This window comes from Erinaceus europaeus, chromosome 7 (assembly GCF_950295315.1).
Source record: "Erinaceus europaeus chromosome 7, mEriEur2.1, whole genome shotgun sequence".
Lineage (NCBI taxonomy): Eukaryota > Metazoa > Chordata > Mammalia > Eulipotyphla > Erinaceidae > Erinaceus > Erinaceus europaeus.
Genome location: NC_080168.1, coordinates 99,543,328 through 99,559,578, shown reverse-complemented (window position 1 = coordinate 99,559,578; position 16,251 = coordinate 99,543,328). Strand labels below are relative to the sequence as shown.

The 16,251-nt window shown below is 38.6% G+C and overlaps 1 protein-coding gene across 1 annotated transcript in view; it reads left to right on the top strand.

Annotated features, from left to right (window-relative positions):
• Nucleotides 1-16,251, top strand: part of LEMD3 (LEM domain containing 3) — a 69,684-nt gene that overhangs the window by 21,202 nt on the left and 32,231 nt on the right. The window contains exon 2 of the mRNA XM_007516881.3: nt 13,492-13,529. Within this exon, the coding sequence (XP_007516943.1) occupies nt 13,492-13,529 (38 nt within the window). The remainder of the gene's footprint in view (nt 1-13,491; nt 13,530-16,251) is intronic.

Here is a 16,251-nt window from a genome sequence, read left to right as displayed (position 1 = left end):
CATTTTTTAAATTTATTTTTGTGAGAGACATGGAGACAGACCAGAATATTGCTCACTTATGGCATATGGTGGTTCCAGCATCTTTTAGACTTTAATTAATTACCTTTTCATTGAATTGCAGCATTTCTCTCTTTACTGTTCTTTTTGCTTATTGTCTTCGTATATAGAAAACTAAACTGGTGACAGTAATATCTTTGTTATGTACTGTGAGCATTCTTACTAAGTAGAAGACCTCTTGCTTGAGAAAAATATTTGCTGTATTATTGCATGACATGGAAGATAGACTAAGCATATATCACAATCCCATTTGGGTTTCCAGATTCTCAGTTAGTATTCTTTCAAAACAGATTTTGTTATAATACAGTTGCACTTGTGTTTTTGGCTTTGTAAACTTGAGGAAGTATTATAGCTAGTCTCTAGTGTGTAATAGTGTTTAAAATCTCTTAGTACAGTGAGCTGTCACCATGTTTAATAAATTACAGTATTACATTAACATAAATTCTTTTGGGTGCCAAGTTATCTGTTGCACAGATGCTTGGTATTATTTATAGGTTTATATCTAACCTTTGTGGGTTGACTTGCTTTTATTTTTCTGTTCACTTGTCACCACGGAGTAGCATAATTCTTTAGCTGGCGTATGTGCAAAGTAGTTCTTATGAAGAGTCTGTCAAAGTACTGACAAAAACAAATCACTCAAACTTTTGGACTTTTAGTAGTACAGTATGATTAAAGTCTTACAATTTTAAGTAGACATATTGCTTTGTCTTTAGTTGATTGTGTCTTTATAAATACTGCCTTTCCCCTTAATATTGAATGAACTACAAAAATGTCTTTAGCTGACATAAATAGATTGAAACAACAAACTATCTCCTTCAGTTTGGGGACTACCATGCAAGTTTGTGGATGTGTGTTGGGATAAAAAGAAGTCCATTATTAACATTATGCCTTATCTTGAATTGTTGATTTTTTTTTTGTAATTTTATTTATTTTCCCTTTTGTTGCCCTTGTTGTCTTTTTATTGTTGTTGTAGTTATTATTGTTGTTGTTACTGATGTTGTCGTTGTTGGATAGGACAGAGAGAGAGGGAGAGAAAGACAGACACCTGCAGATCTGCTTCACCGCCTGTGAAGCGACTCCCCTGCAGGTGGGGAGCCGGGGGCTCGAACCGGGATCCTCACGCAGGTCCTTGTACTTGGCGCCACCTGCGCTTAACCCACCGCGCTACCGCCAGGCTCCCGTTGATATTTTTTTAAAGGCTAAAATTTTTTTGTTTAAACTTTTTGAATAGGACTTTAGTTACTTGTTAGATTCAATAATCAACAGTTTTATCAAAAATTCCTTTTTGAGTTATGGATGCTGTTATTAAGTTCCCAGAGTTCATTTTTAGAAGGAGTAACCTATCACGAAAGTCTCTTGAATGTGTAATATTTTGATACTTTACTTTTTTATAATTAAAAAATATCATTATTATTTGCCTCCATGGTTATCATTGGGGAGCCAGGGGCTCGAACTGGGATCCTTCTAAGGGTCCTTACACTTCGTACTATGAGCACTTAACCCAGTGCACCACCGCCCAGCCCCCATAATTATTTTTATTTGATATGATAGAGAGAAACTGAGAGGAGAAAATGAAGGTAGAAAGAGGGAAGAGAGACATCTGCAGCACTGCTTCACCACTCATGAAACATGCCATACAGATAGGGACTGAGGGATTACCTCCAGGTCGTTGCGCATGGTAACCGGTAACCTGTGCATTCTATTCTACCTGCTGCACCACCACCCAGCTCCATACTTTATTTTTGACTAGGATACCATTTAGCTTTGACTTTCTATTGCAGAATATTTAAACCGCGTGCAAGTGCAGTGTGCTAAAACAGCTGTTTTCTTGGCTGTATTTTCTCAATTTGCTCTTACCTTTCTCAGTTTTTTATAAGTCAGGTAAATGAAGCATTGGCAAAGTGTAAAATATTTGGTAAGTGAATTAGTTGCAAGTCAATAAGTAAAGCTTGCTAGAAAAGAACTTGTGAAACATTTAGTTTTAAGAACTACTAGACACAAGCTAATATATTTTGACTAGTATTTTATTTGCTGTTTGTCACTTTAATTTTAAAAAGACAAAGTTGCACTTGTAAATTATATATTTTTAATTTTTATTTAAATATGTAACATTTAAAGGAATCAGTGTTGGGTAGTATAGGAGACATTTTTGGAAAATAACACATTTATATATGATTTTTAGGAGAAACAACTGAGAATGAGAGAGACAGAACACCCCTCAAGTTTAGCAAGTATGGTGGCTGTAGGTTGAAGCTGGGACCTCACACTTGAAAGTTCTGTGTTCTACTGCTGAGCTACCTCCTTAGCTATAACTTAAATTTATTAAAAAGTGAGAGAAACTATTTTAGCCAGACATTTATCTCTCTTTTTTAACCAGAGCACTGCTCCTTTTTGGCTTATGCTGGTGTGGGAGATTGAACCTCTGAGACTTTGGAGCCTCAGGCAGGAGAGTCTCTTTGCATAACCATTATGCTACCCACTCCCCTTCCCCCCCTTAGCCAGACTTTTCTAAGACAAAACAAAACAGCAGCCTGGGAGGTGGCTTGGAGGATGATGTATTGGACTCTCAAATATGTGGTACTAAGTTGTGATCCCCAACCAACGGAGTAATTCTGTGATTTGCTATGTTCCACCGCTGGGGAGCCAGAGAACTGCCCCTGCGGCTACTGACAGACTATGACCCACATAGTCAACGACTGCCACCTCTCCAGATTCAAAGGAGGTCTCGAAACTTTACATCAGGCTCAACCTGACGCTGTTGACTGGCTACGGAAGAAGGGCAAACGCTAGAAGAATTAGTTAGTTAATAAATGCATATTTGAAAAATTACCATAGCAACAATGACAAAAAAAACCTTTATGATGACTTTCATATTTTCATAAAGAGGATTTTTTTTAATTCAAATATTAGTTGATCAAGAATTTAGATAATTAGAATTTGTTGTTGTTTATATACTTAGGTATATAAGCAACTTTTAAAACTGCGGTTTTTACTTAAGGTATTAAATACTTTAATATCTAGGTTTCTAGATCTTCAACTAATTCCTTGCTAGTAATATAGACCTAGAAATGAAAAACTCAGTTTTTATAGTTTTCTTCTGGCATTTTTATGGAAATTCTCAATTGAAAGCATTATGCATACTACCCACACCCTGTATTTTACAGTTAACATTTTCTCTGTTTACTTCAATTTGTATCTTACCTGTCATCATTCTGTTTTTGAAACATTCATTTCAGAGTAAATTGAAGACTAGTATATTTTACCATTACATATTTCATGCACTTTTTTAAGGTTAAGTTTTGCATGTTACCATTTTTGACAGATCCATCCAGCTATGTAACTTTGGGTTTACACAGAACATAACCTTTACCATTAAAAGCTCCCTGGTGTTCAGTAAGTACTGCATCCGTTTTTTTCACTAGTAGTTAGTTTTGCCTGTTTGAAAACTTCATACTAAGTAGATTCAAAGATTTTTTTTTTTCATATTTACTCAGCATTTTTTCCCCCACTATGATTATTGCTGGGGCTTAATGCATACATAGCTTTACCTCTTCTGGTGGCTATTATTTTTCTTTTTTAAATTTCATTTCATCGGACAGAGAGAAATTGAGTGAGGGGAAAGGAAGAAAGATACCTACAGCACTGTGAGCTTGGGAAGCTTCTCTCCTGTCAATGGGGACTGGGGGCTTGAACCTAGATCTTTGAGCATGGTAATTTGTGTACTCAACCAGAAGTGCTCTTACTTGCCCCTCATTTTTTTCTACCTCTAGATTAAGGGTTTGTGATAGAGAGAGGAGAGAACGCAGCACCTCTCCCCCGCTTGTAAAGCTTACCCCCCCTACAAGTGGTTTCATATGGTTATTGGAGGCTCCTAAACAGGTCTTTTTTTAAAAAATTACCACAAATGTTATCTTTGGGGCTCTGTGCCAGCACTTCTTCTTCTAGTGTTTGCCCTTCTTCCGTAGCCAGTCAACAGCGTCAGGTTGAGCCTGATGCAAAGCCTCGAGACCTCCTTTGAATCTGGAGAGGTGGCAGTCGTTGACTATGTGGGTCATGGTCTGTCTGGAGCCGCAGGGGCAGTTCCGGTCGTCTCTGGCTCCCCAGCGATGGAACATAGCGGCGCACCAGCCATGGCCTGTTCGATAGCGATTGAGGAGGGCCCAATCATAACGTGCTAGGTCAAAGCCGGGTTGACGCTTGCAGGGGTCTGTGATGAGGTGTTTATTCTTTACCTCAGCTGACTGCCAACTCTGTTTCCAAGAGACTGGAACAGAGAAGTTCAGTGTAGGCGTAGGGGACCAGATTGGGTGACGAGACGTCAAGCGTTGAACAGGGTGGACAAAGATATCCGCGTATATTGGCAGGTCCGGTCGAGCGTAGACGTGGGAAATGAACTTAGATGATGCCGCATCCCAACGAATATCGCATCCCGACGAATATCTGGCGGGGCGATGTTGCTAAGAACTGGCAGCCATGGAACCGGGGTAGAACGGATGGTTCCAGAAATTATCCTCATGGAGGAATATAATTTGGAATCGACCAAATGGACATGGGTGCTACGGAACCATACTGGGGCACAGTATTCTGCAGTGGAATAGCATAATGCCAGAGATGATGATCGTAGTGTGGAAGCGCTTGTGCCCCATGAGGAGCTGGCCAGTCTTGCAATGATGTTATTCCTCGCGCCCACCTTTGCTGCAGTTTTTATGAGATGTTCGTGAAATGACAGAGTGCGATCGAGAGTAACGCCAAGATAGACTGGCTGGGCTTCATGCCGGATTCTCGTATCGCCAAGCTGCACATTAAGCTCACGTGAGGCCGAGGCATGGTGTAGATGGAAAACAGATGATACCGTTTTTGCAGTGCTAGGGATTAGTCGCCATTTTTTACAGTAATCAGATATCAGAGACATGTCTTTCGTGAGTGTTTCCTCGAGGATGTCAAACTTGGATGCCTGAGTTGCACAGCAGATGTCATCGGCGTAGATGAACTTCCTTGAAGAAGTTTCTGGAAGGTCATTGATGTAAATATTAAATAGCGTAGGAGCCAGAACAGAGCCCTGGGGGAGGCCACTTGAGACAAGTCTCCATCTGCTAGACTTGTCACCCAGATGTACCCGGAATCTTCTGTTTTGGAGAAGAAACCATATAGTGTTGGCCACCCATGGAGGCAGGCATCTTGAGATCTTGACTAGGAGACCACGGTGCCAGACCGTGTCATAGGCTGCTGTGAGATCAACAAAGACAGCACCCGTCTTTAAATTCTTCTGGAATCCATTTTCAATGAAAGTTGAGAGGGCCAGGGCTTGTTCGCAGGTAGATCTTCCTGGGTGGAAACCAGCCTGGGCGGGTGATAGGAATTTCTCTGTAAGAGGAGAAATACGTGATAGAAGCAGCCTCTCAAGGAGTTTGTAACACACGGAGAGGAGAGAAATTGGTCTATAGCTGCCAGCCAGTGTTGGGTCTTTCTTTGGTTTCAAAACCGTGTGTGCCAGCACTACAAATCCTCCTCTCCCAGTCGCTATTTTTTCCCTTTTTATTTATTTATTTATTTATTTTTTATTTATGTTTGATAGTGTAGTAGAGAACTTGAGAGGAGAGGGAGTGAGAGAGACACCTGAAGACCTTCACTGCTCCTGAAGCATCCCCTGGGCAAGGGGGTAGAGGAGACTCAAACTGGGTCCCTGCACATGGAGACATGTGCTAGCTGGTTGCTCAGCTGCCAGACCCCTAAACCTAGGTCTTCATGCACGATAATATGTGTATTCTGTCAGGTGAGCCTTTTGCTAGCCCCCTACCCCTCCCTGTGGTATTTTTGAGATTGATCAATGTTGCATTTTCCAGTAGCTTTCCATTTTATTACTCTACTTTTATTGATATTGTGGTGCCAGAGTTCAAACTCCGGGCCTCAGACATGTGTTATACTGCTGAATCACTTCCCCAGCCCTGTTCTTAACTAATTATTTTTTTATGAGAGTGAAATCACACACAAGGCACTGCTTCACTATCCATGGGCTTCTCATTTTGACTAGTGTTATATCTTTGAGGATAACTTATTTGAAAGTAATATGATATTCTTGCCTGCCTTAGGACAGGGCAAAATGAAAAGTTGAGAATCCTCAACTTTCCTCAGGATTTGAGAAGTAGAGGAGCTTGAGTTTTGTCCTCTTTCCCTTCTAATTCATTCATTACTCATTTATATGTGTATCTGTAAACTCAGCAGGGTGGTGTTAAATAGAAATGTTATTCACAACTAGAATGGGAATGGTACATGAATTAACCGTATGCAAGCTTTCTTGTAAATAGTTTTTTGCCTATAAAAACTATTTTTATTGATGATTTTCTGTCAGTATTCACAGTCACAATTACCCTGTATCTAATAGAGTCATGAATAATTGGAGAACTTTCAAGGAACAAATGGTTAACATGCTAGACTGCAAAAGAATGTACTGCTGTGTTCATTCTGTCCATATTTAGATCAGTCTGACTAGTAGTGAAGTACAGAAGTGTTTGTCACACAGGTGCAGTGTTCTGCAGCTGTTGGAAACATTTGACCCACCACTTCACATTCAATTATGCTTAAGTTAAACCATTATCACTAGGGGAATAATATATAGCTCACCTGGTAGAATGCCTACTTTGTCATGTTCAAGTACCTGGATTTAAGCCCTCAGCTACCACATTAGAGCACTGTGAAAAGGGGATGTTCGTGAACAGTACAATGGTTCTGTGGTGTGATTCCTTCTCTCTCCCTCCCTCTCTGTCACCTTCTTTATCTAGGGGGAGAAGGGGAGAGAGTGCTAGAAGAATAGAAACTGCATAGGCGCAAGCCCTCATGACCAAAAAACAAATAAGCACACATGCACAAAATAAACCAAAATCAAATGCACTAGAAGATGGGATTTGAGAATCTAAATATCTTTTTATATAAAAACACCTAACACAGGGAGATGATTAGTCATATAGGCAGTTGAGTTTAACTGCCTAGATATCTTGAAGCTTCTAAGACTAAAACTTAGTATTAGGGACATAGAATTTTAAAATTATAAGAAATTTCTGAGTTCAGGTCTGTAGTCTTAACTATCCTCCAGACAGAATTCTTTAGGATAGTGTTTTCCCATGCTTGCATATAAATCACTAACAACTAGTTTAATGCCCGACACCTTAAAAACACTTGACATGTATCTAATGTTGTTTGGGTGTGGTATGGTACTGAAGCAAAAAATTAAGATTTTCAAAAATGCTTTTTGGTAAGTTTTATAGCAGTCTTGTGAGTCAAGTCTTACGAAAAAGGGAGTGATTAATGTCATCCATGGCAATTATGGGACACTTTATATTTTGATATCTTGGGAAACCTCTTCTTGGACTACAGTTAGAAAAACTTGTTTTGAGGAGTTTCTTCATCCAGGAGGTAACTATTACATAATAATAGTGTCTTTTCTTCCTTACCCCGTTTTACTTTTCTAGCCGTTTTTATATATCATACCATGAAATTGACATTTAATGACTCCAAGTCTGAACATTCTATAGAAGACTGTCTTCTTAGGCCAAATAGAACATTCATTTTTTTAAAAAAATAGATTTTTAATTTTTTTTATCTTTATTTATTGGATAGAGACAGTCAGAAATTGAGAGGGAAAGGGGTGATAGGGAGAGAGGCAGAGAGACATCTGCAGCACTACTTCACCACTTGTGAAGCTTTCCCCCTGCAGGTGGGGACCAGGGGCTCAAACTGTAACGTGTGCACTCAACCAGGTGTGCCACCACCTGGCCTTAGAACATTCATTTTCTTGTTTGGTGTTTTTTTCTATAAGACTTGACTTTAGGGAGTTGGGCAGTTGCGCAGCAGTTTAAGCGCAGGTGGCGCAAAGCGCAAGGACCGAGTAAGGATCCTGGTTGAGCCCCAGCTCCCCACCTGCAGGGGAATCACTTCGTAGGTGGTGAAGCAGGTCTGCAGGTGTCTATCTTTCTCTCCCCCTCTCTGTCTTCCCCTCCTCTCTCTATTTCTCTCTGTCCTATCCAGTGATGACATCAATAACAACAGTAATAACTACAACAATAAAAAACAAGGGCAACAAAAGGGAATAAATAAGTATTTTTTAAAAAGACTGTTGACTTGGAGTGAAGTTTAGGCTTGAATGCCTTTTTTAAATTCTAGTTTTTAAAAAATTGCATTTAAAGAAAGAATGCATTTACCTTAAGTAATGTAAATTCATCATGCATACATCAGTTTCTCTGTCAACACAAATGTTAACACTTTGCTTAAAATATTGTTGAGTATGAAATGAATTGCTTCCTACTAAGTCTAGAGCTTATTAGAGAGAATTTTGTTATCACCACTCTGCTGAATTTTTCAGGTGTTGAGGGGGTGGGACACAAGACAGCACAGGAATTTCCTTCAGTGTTCTGTAGTTCTCACATGTGGCCTGTGGGGGCTGGAACTTGGGCCACACACGTGTGAGAACAGGCACTCTCCTAGTGAGCTATCTCCACACCCTCCACCACCACCACTTGAAATTTTATGGACAAGAAGTTATTATTGAAGTTAAGTGGCTGTGGATATGTCCAAGGAATACGATGAATTTTGATTCCAGTATAAATCTTGTAATGGATAAGAATGTTGGAGAATGGGAGCTAGTAAGCAGCAGATCAATTTTGGAATGGTGTTAGTACAAGGAAAGTCATCTTACTATGTTAGAAGCTTTGAATGAGCACAATGGATGTATTCTCTAGAGAATTACAGTAAGTCACTTCCACATATCCCCTTACCACAGCATCTTTTTGTTCTCATGTAACAATTACATTGTGTGTGTATATATATATATATTTTTTTTTAAAGTTATTTTATTTATTTATTTTCCCTTTTGTTGCCCTTGTCATTTTTATTGTTGTAGTTATTATTGTTATTGATGTCATCGTTGTTGGATAGGACAGAGAAATGGAGAGAGGAGGGAAAGACAGAGAGGGGGGAGAGAAAGACACCTGCAGACCTGCTTCACCACCTGTCAAGTGACTCCCCTACAGCTGGGGGCTTGAACTGGGATCCTTACGCCGTTCCTTGCGCTTTGTGCCACAGGCACGTAACCTGCTTCGCTACTGCCCGACCCCGTATTGTGTATATTTTTATTGGACTTTTTTTTTTAAAGTTTTGTATCATAAAAAAATAGAATGAGAAGAATAGTGTAGAATAAATAGGTCTACAATACCGTTCTGTCTTTGATGAAGCTGTTATTTAGGAGATTGTGTTATGCCTTCAAGTGTCCGTTTTCTCAGTGTATATTTAGAATCCAACTAGGCAAGGTAGAGATTTTGGATGTTTTAGATTGTGTATGGAAGTGATATAAAAGGTGTTTGTCTTTTCTCTGACATATTTCACATAACATTACCATTATCAAAGTGTTCTTTTTTTTTTAATGACAAACTTTCCTTCTTAATTTTGAACATTTATTCTATTTGTTGGATGTATACAAATTCTTTGTTAATTCATTAACTGACACTTGTTTCCCTGTCTTGGCTGTTGTAAATAATGCTGCAATGAAAATGGGAGTGCAGATATATTATACTTATATTTTCATTTCCTTTGAATATATAATCAGAGAGAGGACTTGTTGAGTCATATGGTGATTCTACTTTTTAACTTTAGGGATTTCTGTACTATTTTCCATAATGACTGTACCAATTTACATTCCTACCAATAGTGTACAAAGGTTCTCCACACCTCATCAACACTTCTTGTGTTTTTCATAGTAGCCATTCTAACAGGTGAGTGTCTTACTGTAGTCTTATTGTAGTTTTTATTTGCATGTCCCTAATAAATTTGTGTGTGTGTGTGTGTGTGTGTGTGTGTGTGTGTGTGTGTGTGTGTACACTTGCCGTTCATGCTACCCCATTTGAAAGATAACATACCTCATTTGCTACTCAATTGACATAATAACTTTTTAGAAATTTATTCATTGTCTACAGCCGGGGTGGGGGGGGTGAGGGTCACTTCACAAGCGATGAAGCAGTCTGCTGGTGTCTGTCTTTCTCTGCCCCTTTGTCTTCTCCTCTCTTGATTTCTGTCTGTCCTATCCAGCAGCAACAATAACGACAGCAGTGACAAAATGGAAAAAATGGCCTCCAGGAGCAGTGGATTCACCCAGTTATAACCTTAGATGCAAAAAAAAAGGGAAGTCTAGACTCAGGGAAGAAAGTGTTTTTATCTGTCAAGAAACATCCTCTTAGAGCACAGGTTCTATGGAGTTTCTTCATGCAAACAAACAGCATCTGGTACAGGATCTGTTACCAATTACCAGTTACAACCTTGGTCTTGGAGGACATAGTTGAAATGTTATTTTTTGGGCTTCTGCTATGCCACTTGGGCTTCTACTATGCCACTATTTTTATGGAGTAGGATTTGAACCTTTCTGTTGGATAGGCTGAGTTTTTTAAATATGCCTGTATGGAGGAAGAGTTGGATTCTTAGTGACAGTTGCCATAGGCATTTGGGGACTTCAGAATGAACCCAGATCCTTATGCTTATGTGAAACGGTCAAGTGATCTTCAAAGATAGACTTTCTAATCTTTATTTTTGGAGGGAGGGGAGACATCAGAGTACCACTCATAAAGTTCACATGATACTGTCTGTGGTGCTGCCATGTATTGTTGAGGCTTGAACCCAAGGCCATACACAGCATGCATGCATGCTACCTGATGAGCTATTTCTTTTGTTCTGGGGAAAAGGTTTTTTACACAGAACACAGAATGGGAGGTTGCATTGTTGGCTTTTCTATTTATTATTATTATTTTTGAATTGTCATTAGACAAAAGGCAGAAATCTAAAAAGATACAAAGGGCATTACAATGTTTTTCAGGATAATTATTGTTCTGCTCTTTGGTTTTCTCTTTGTTATTCTATCCCTTCCTGGTTCCAGTTGTTCATAACATATTCTTCTTCAGCTTCCTGCAGAATTTAACACTTTGACTTCAGTATTATGGGAAGATTTAGCCTAGACATCACAGTAAGCATGTTTCAAGCCTGTGCTTGGCTACACACATAGGAACTGAGTAACAAACCATAGCCTCTGTCTTTAGAAACACTGTTACAAGTTGTCTAATGAAAGAATATTCATGAGCTAAGAAAGTAATGTTTTTCTAGAGGCAATAAATGAGCTATTTTTCCACTTAATAATCCTGACAAAATAGTAAATATACAGGAGAAAATGTTTTCCTGGCCGTTTATGGATGCTATTACACATGTCTCTATCCATTTTAGAATTGTATGTTCTTATTTATTTTTTTTTTTTTTAGAATTCTTCTTGTCAAAGCCAAATATATTACCACCCTCTCACTATTTTTAAAGTATTATTTGACTAATGTTAGTAGATTGACAAAGCATTAGGTAATATATTGAGTTAAATTTAGCTGTATTTTTAATTGTTCACATGTAGCATTGAAATTATTATTAAAGTATCTTTTTAGTCTAAGCATGTTCTGATTCATAATTTTTTAATTCAAGTTATATTTGTTTTTTTCTTGATGGCTTTTTTTTTTCCCCTGGGTTGCTCTATTGAAAAATGTAAAAAAAAAATCTATTAGTAAGGGCACTTTAGATAGAGTACATTTATTTTCCCTTACTTTTTATTGTACCTTGTTAAACGGGTCTCACATACAAGCTTTCTTAGAATCAGGCAGTTCCTGGTTCCTATGGGCCTTCCTGTTTTCTCAAATAAAAATAGAAAAGCACCTCAGAAAGGAAACCTGGCCAGTGTGAACTACTTTGAAGACTCAGTATTATTAGTTGTGACCTGAATAGAGAGACATGTCTAAAAACTTATATTTCAGCATATAATTTTAACAAATGATAAAGGATTATGCTATAAAATTTTTGAGAAGCGGGGTTGGGGACACAGTATAATAGTTATGCAAAAGACTGGTGCCTGAAGCTCTGAGGTCCCACCTTCTTTTTTTTTGCCTCCAGCGTTATTGCTGGGGCTCAGTGCCTGCACTCTGAATCCACTGCTCCTGGAGGCCATCTTTTCCCCTTTTGTTGCCCTTCTTGTTGTAACCTTGTTGTGGTCATTATTGTTGTTCTTGATGTTGTTCGTTGTTGGATAGGACAGAGAGAAACCCAGAGAGAAGGGGAAGAAAGAGATGGGAGAGGAAGATAGACACCTGCAGACCTGCTTCACCGCTAGCAAAGCGACTCCCCTGCAGGTGGGGAGCTGGGGCTTGAACCGGATCCTTATGCCCGTGTGCACTTTGTACCATGTGCACTTAACCCACTACACTACCGCCCGACCCTCGAGGTCCCACCAGCCCCACCATAAACCAGAGCTGAGCAGTGATCTAGCCTGTCTGCCTTTCTCCTTCTCTCTGTCTCTTTAAAAATAAGGGGGTCAGATCGGTCCAGTGCAGGTTAAGCGCACATAGTGTGAAGTGCAGGGATACCAGTTCGAGTCCCCAGTTCCCCACCTGCAGGGGGTTGCTTCACAGGCAGTGAAGCAGGTCTGCAGGTATCTATCTTTCTCTCTCCCTCTGTCTTCCCCTCCTCTCTCGATTACTTTCTGTCCTATCCAACAACAACAAAAGCAGCAACAACAATAATAACAACTATAAACAACAAGGCAACAAAAGGGAAAAAATAGCCTCCAGGAGCAGGGGATTCATAGTGCAGGCACCAAGTCCCAGCAATAACCCTGGAAGCAAGAAATAAATAAAATGTTGAAAAACAAAACAAAAACTATGAGAGAAGCTACGTAGTAAGGAACAGATACCTTTGTGGTGGGAATCAGGGTAAGAAAGTTGGATGAAGGTGCTAAATTTAAAAAAAAAAAAGGTACTAAACTTTATAATAGCATTTATTGGACTTGAGAGTTGAAACTGAGTTTATGTGATCTGTAAGATTTGTATCTTGCCACTTTTCCTAGTGTAAGCAACAGTTAAACCCTAACATATGATTTTGAATGAATTACTTCATGTTAAAGCATTTTGGATTCTTCAGGTAAACAACTTTTAGTCTATATTTTGAAAAAAAACCAATGATGCAGTCAATTACACTAACAATGACAAGAAACAAGTATTAAGTGTTCTAATATTAAGAAACAGCTGCTTAAGGTGGGGTTCACTGTTACATCCTTTCTATATTGAAAAGTAAACAGCATTGCAGAGTGGCTAAGTAGAAGTTAATTCATGCTCATATGCATAATAAGTAGTAGAGCTGGGACTAAATCTACCTGCTCAAAGACCAGAGCGCCTGCTTTTTAATTTTCGCAAAGAATGTTACAAATACAAAGTAAGACTGTAGTCAAGAAAAATTTTCAGCCCTTCAATATTATTAGTTTTCATGTTTACATTCACCTTTAGTACATGTTGGCATTTCAAAGCATTTGTTTAAGGGGACTGTAATTCTCATTCTTAAATAATGCTAATAATTCTCTCTTTTTTTTCTTGATAGTAAAAAATCCATTTGATGAAACATTTGGAAATATACAAGTAAGTAAAATATGATTCTGATATTTTGCCTCATAGTTTATATGATAAAAAAAATGATGTGTGCTAGAGTGATCATCTGGGTCTCATAATAAATAAATATGTTTTTTATATTTATTCCCTTTTGTTGCCCTTGTTTTATTATTATAGTTATTATTGTTATTGATATCATTGTTGTTGGATAGGACAGAGAGAAATGGAGAGAGGAGGGGAAGACAGAGAGGGGGAGAGAAAGACAGACACCTGCAGACCTGCTTCACCACTTATGAAGTTACCCCCTGTAGGTGGGGAGCCAGGGGCTCGAACTGAGATGATAAGCTGGTCCTTGTGCTTTGCACCCCCTGTGCTTAACCTGCTGTGCTACCACTGGAATATATATAGCCATCCATCCATCCTATGGGATGTCACAGAGGCTAGAGAAGAACTTAAAAACATGAGGTCTGAGTTCAGTCCCCAGCATCCCATGTGCCAGAGTGATGCTCTGGCTCTCTCTCTTTTCTCATCTCTCATATCAATAAACATAAATCTTTTTTCAAAGCATTGACTGTCAATTAAAATAGCAAATTATAGAAGGTATTTTTGAGGCCAAAGTAGTACTATTTTAAATTTTAGTATTCTTGAACTATTATATAAGTAAATCTTATAAATTTCTAAGGTCAGGACTATGTATCATTTTAATATACAAAAAAGTTGACAAGAAAAATGCCTGGGAATCTGATTTAACTCTTGAAACTATTCCTGTTGTCTAAAGTTAAATACCTTAGCCGTGTTTGCCTTCCTCAGACTCTGGATTTTTTGCTCATTAGCATATCTTTTTGGCCGTAGGAAGGCAATGGATTTAGAGAGAAACATATATCCTTTAAGCTACTTATTTATGGTGCTTTTTTTTAAAATTTATTTTAATATTTATTTTATTTATTTATTCCTTTTTGTTGCCCTTGTTGTTTTATTGTTGTAGTTATTATTGTTGTTGTTGTTGGATAGGACAGAGAGAAATGGAGAGAGGAGGGGAAGACAGAGAGGAGAGAAAGATAGACACCTGCAGACCTGCTTCACCACCTGTGAAGCGACTCCCCTGCAGGTGGGGAGCCGGGGTTCGAACCAGGATCCTTATGCCGGTCCTTGTGCTTTACGCCACCTGCGCTTAACCCGCTGCGCTACAGCCTGACTCCCGGTGCTTTATTTTTTTAAAGAATACTATGACAAGGGGCTTGGAAGATAGTTTACCTGGTAGAGTGTGCCCCTTAAAATGCTTGGTAACATGGGTTTAAGTCCCAGTAACACATGGAAGCACCATGGATGGCACCAGGGAAAGTTCCATGGATAATAGAATGGTGCTGTGATGTCTCTCCTCTCCTCTCTTTCCCCCCTCCCCTTTTCTGAAATAAAAAGAATGAAAAAGTAAATCCAGGGGCAATGGGATCTCATGGCATGGGACCCCAGTGCCAACAAAAATAATAATGTTTTATTATTAACTATAATCTGAATTTTACTCATGGAATATTTTTCCCCACAGATATTATAGGCACTTCAAAGATTAAGATAGTTTAACTTGGGGCTGGGTAGTGGCACACCTGGGTTCCAGTCCCTGGCTTTCACCTGCAGGAAGAAACTTTACAAACTGGGAAGCAGTACTTCCCAAAAACCAGTACTTCTCACCTCCTGCCTCATTTCTCTCTGTTCTCTATTTAAAAAAAAAGTTGCCAGGAGCAGTGGATTTTTCTTGCAGGCAACAAGTACCAGTGATTACCTGGTGGCAATAATAATAATAGTATTTTAGTTTATAATACACAATTTGTTAAATTTTTTTTTTAATGATAGGAACTAGCAAGAGTATTGACCTGTATAGAAAAACATCAGTTATACTAAGGAATGCATAATACTGTGTAGTCAAACCCATAGAATATTACTTTGAATTGTTGGAATGGGACATTGTGATGACTATTTTTCATAGTATTCCATAGTGGTGATACTTGTTTTTTTTATGTTGACTTTATAAGTTACAGTATTAAATATAGCACTGCTACTGGCATAACGTGAATTTCTGTAGTATACTTACTGGATATTGGAAAGTCAGGACTTTTCTTCTGTATAATTTCTCCCATGGAGAAACAGAAGTTTAAAACGTTTGAATAGGAACTTGGGCAGTAGCGCAGCGGGTTAAGCGCACATGGTGCAAAGTGCAAGGACCAGCATAAGGGTCCTGGTTTGAGCCCCCGCCTCCCCACCTGCAGGGGAGTTGCTGCACAAGCAGTGAAGCTGGTCTGCAGGTGTCTGTCTTTCTTCCTCTCTGTCTTCCCCTCCTCTCTCTATTTCTCTCTGTCCTATCCAATAATGATGACATCAGTAACAACAATAATATCTATAACAATAAAACAAGGGCAACAAAAGGGAATAAATAAATAAATGTTTTTTAAAAATAAAACCTTTGAATAATAGTAATAATTATAATGACGGTTATAGCAGTTTATTTATGCTAACTGCTAATTCTGAGCCAGGCACCAGGCTAAGCTTGAATCCATTATTCTCTTTTAATCCAAGAAATAGTTGAAAATATTCCTGAAGAGAAAATTGACTGAGGCTAGAAAAAGGAAATATGTAAAGATGACAATAATTGAAAAAATTTGGTAGAGTCACCCTACAGTTTGATTTTCTCAAACATTGTTTGACAGAATGATAAATGTTGCTCCAGGGAATCTGAACCTTATAAGAGCAGATAATTAAT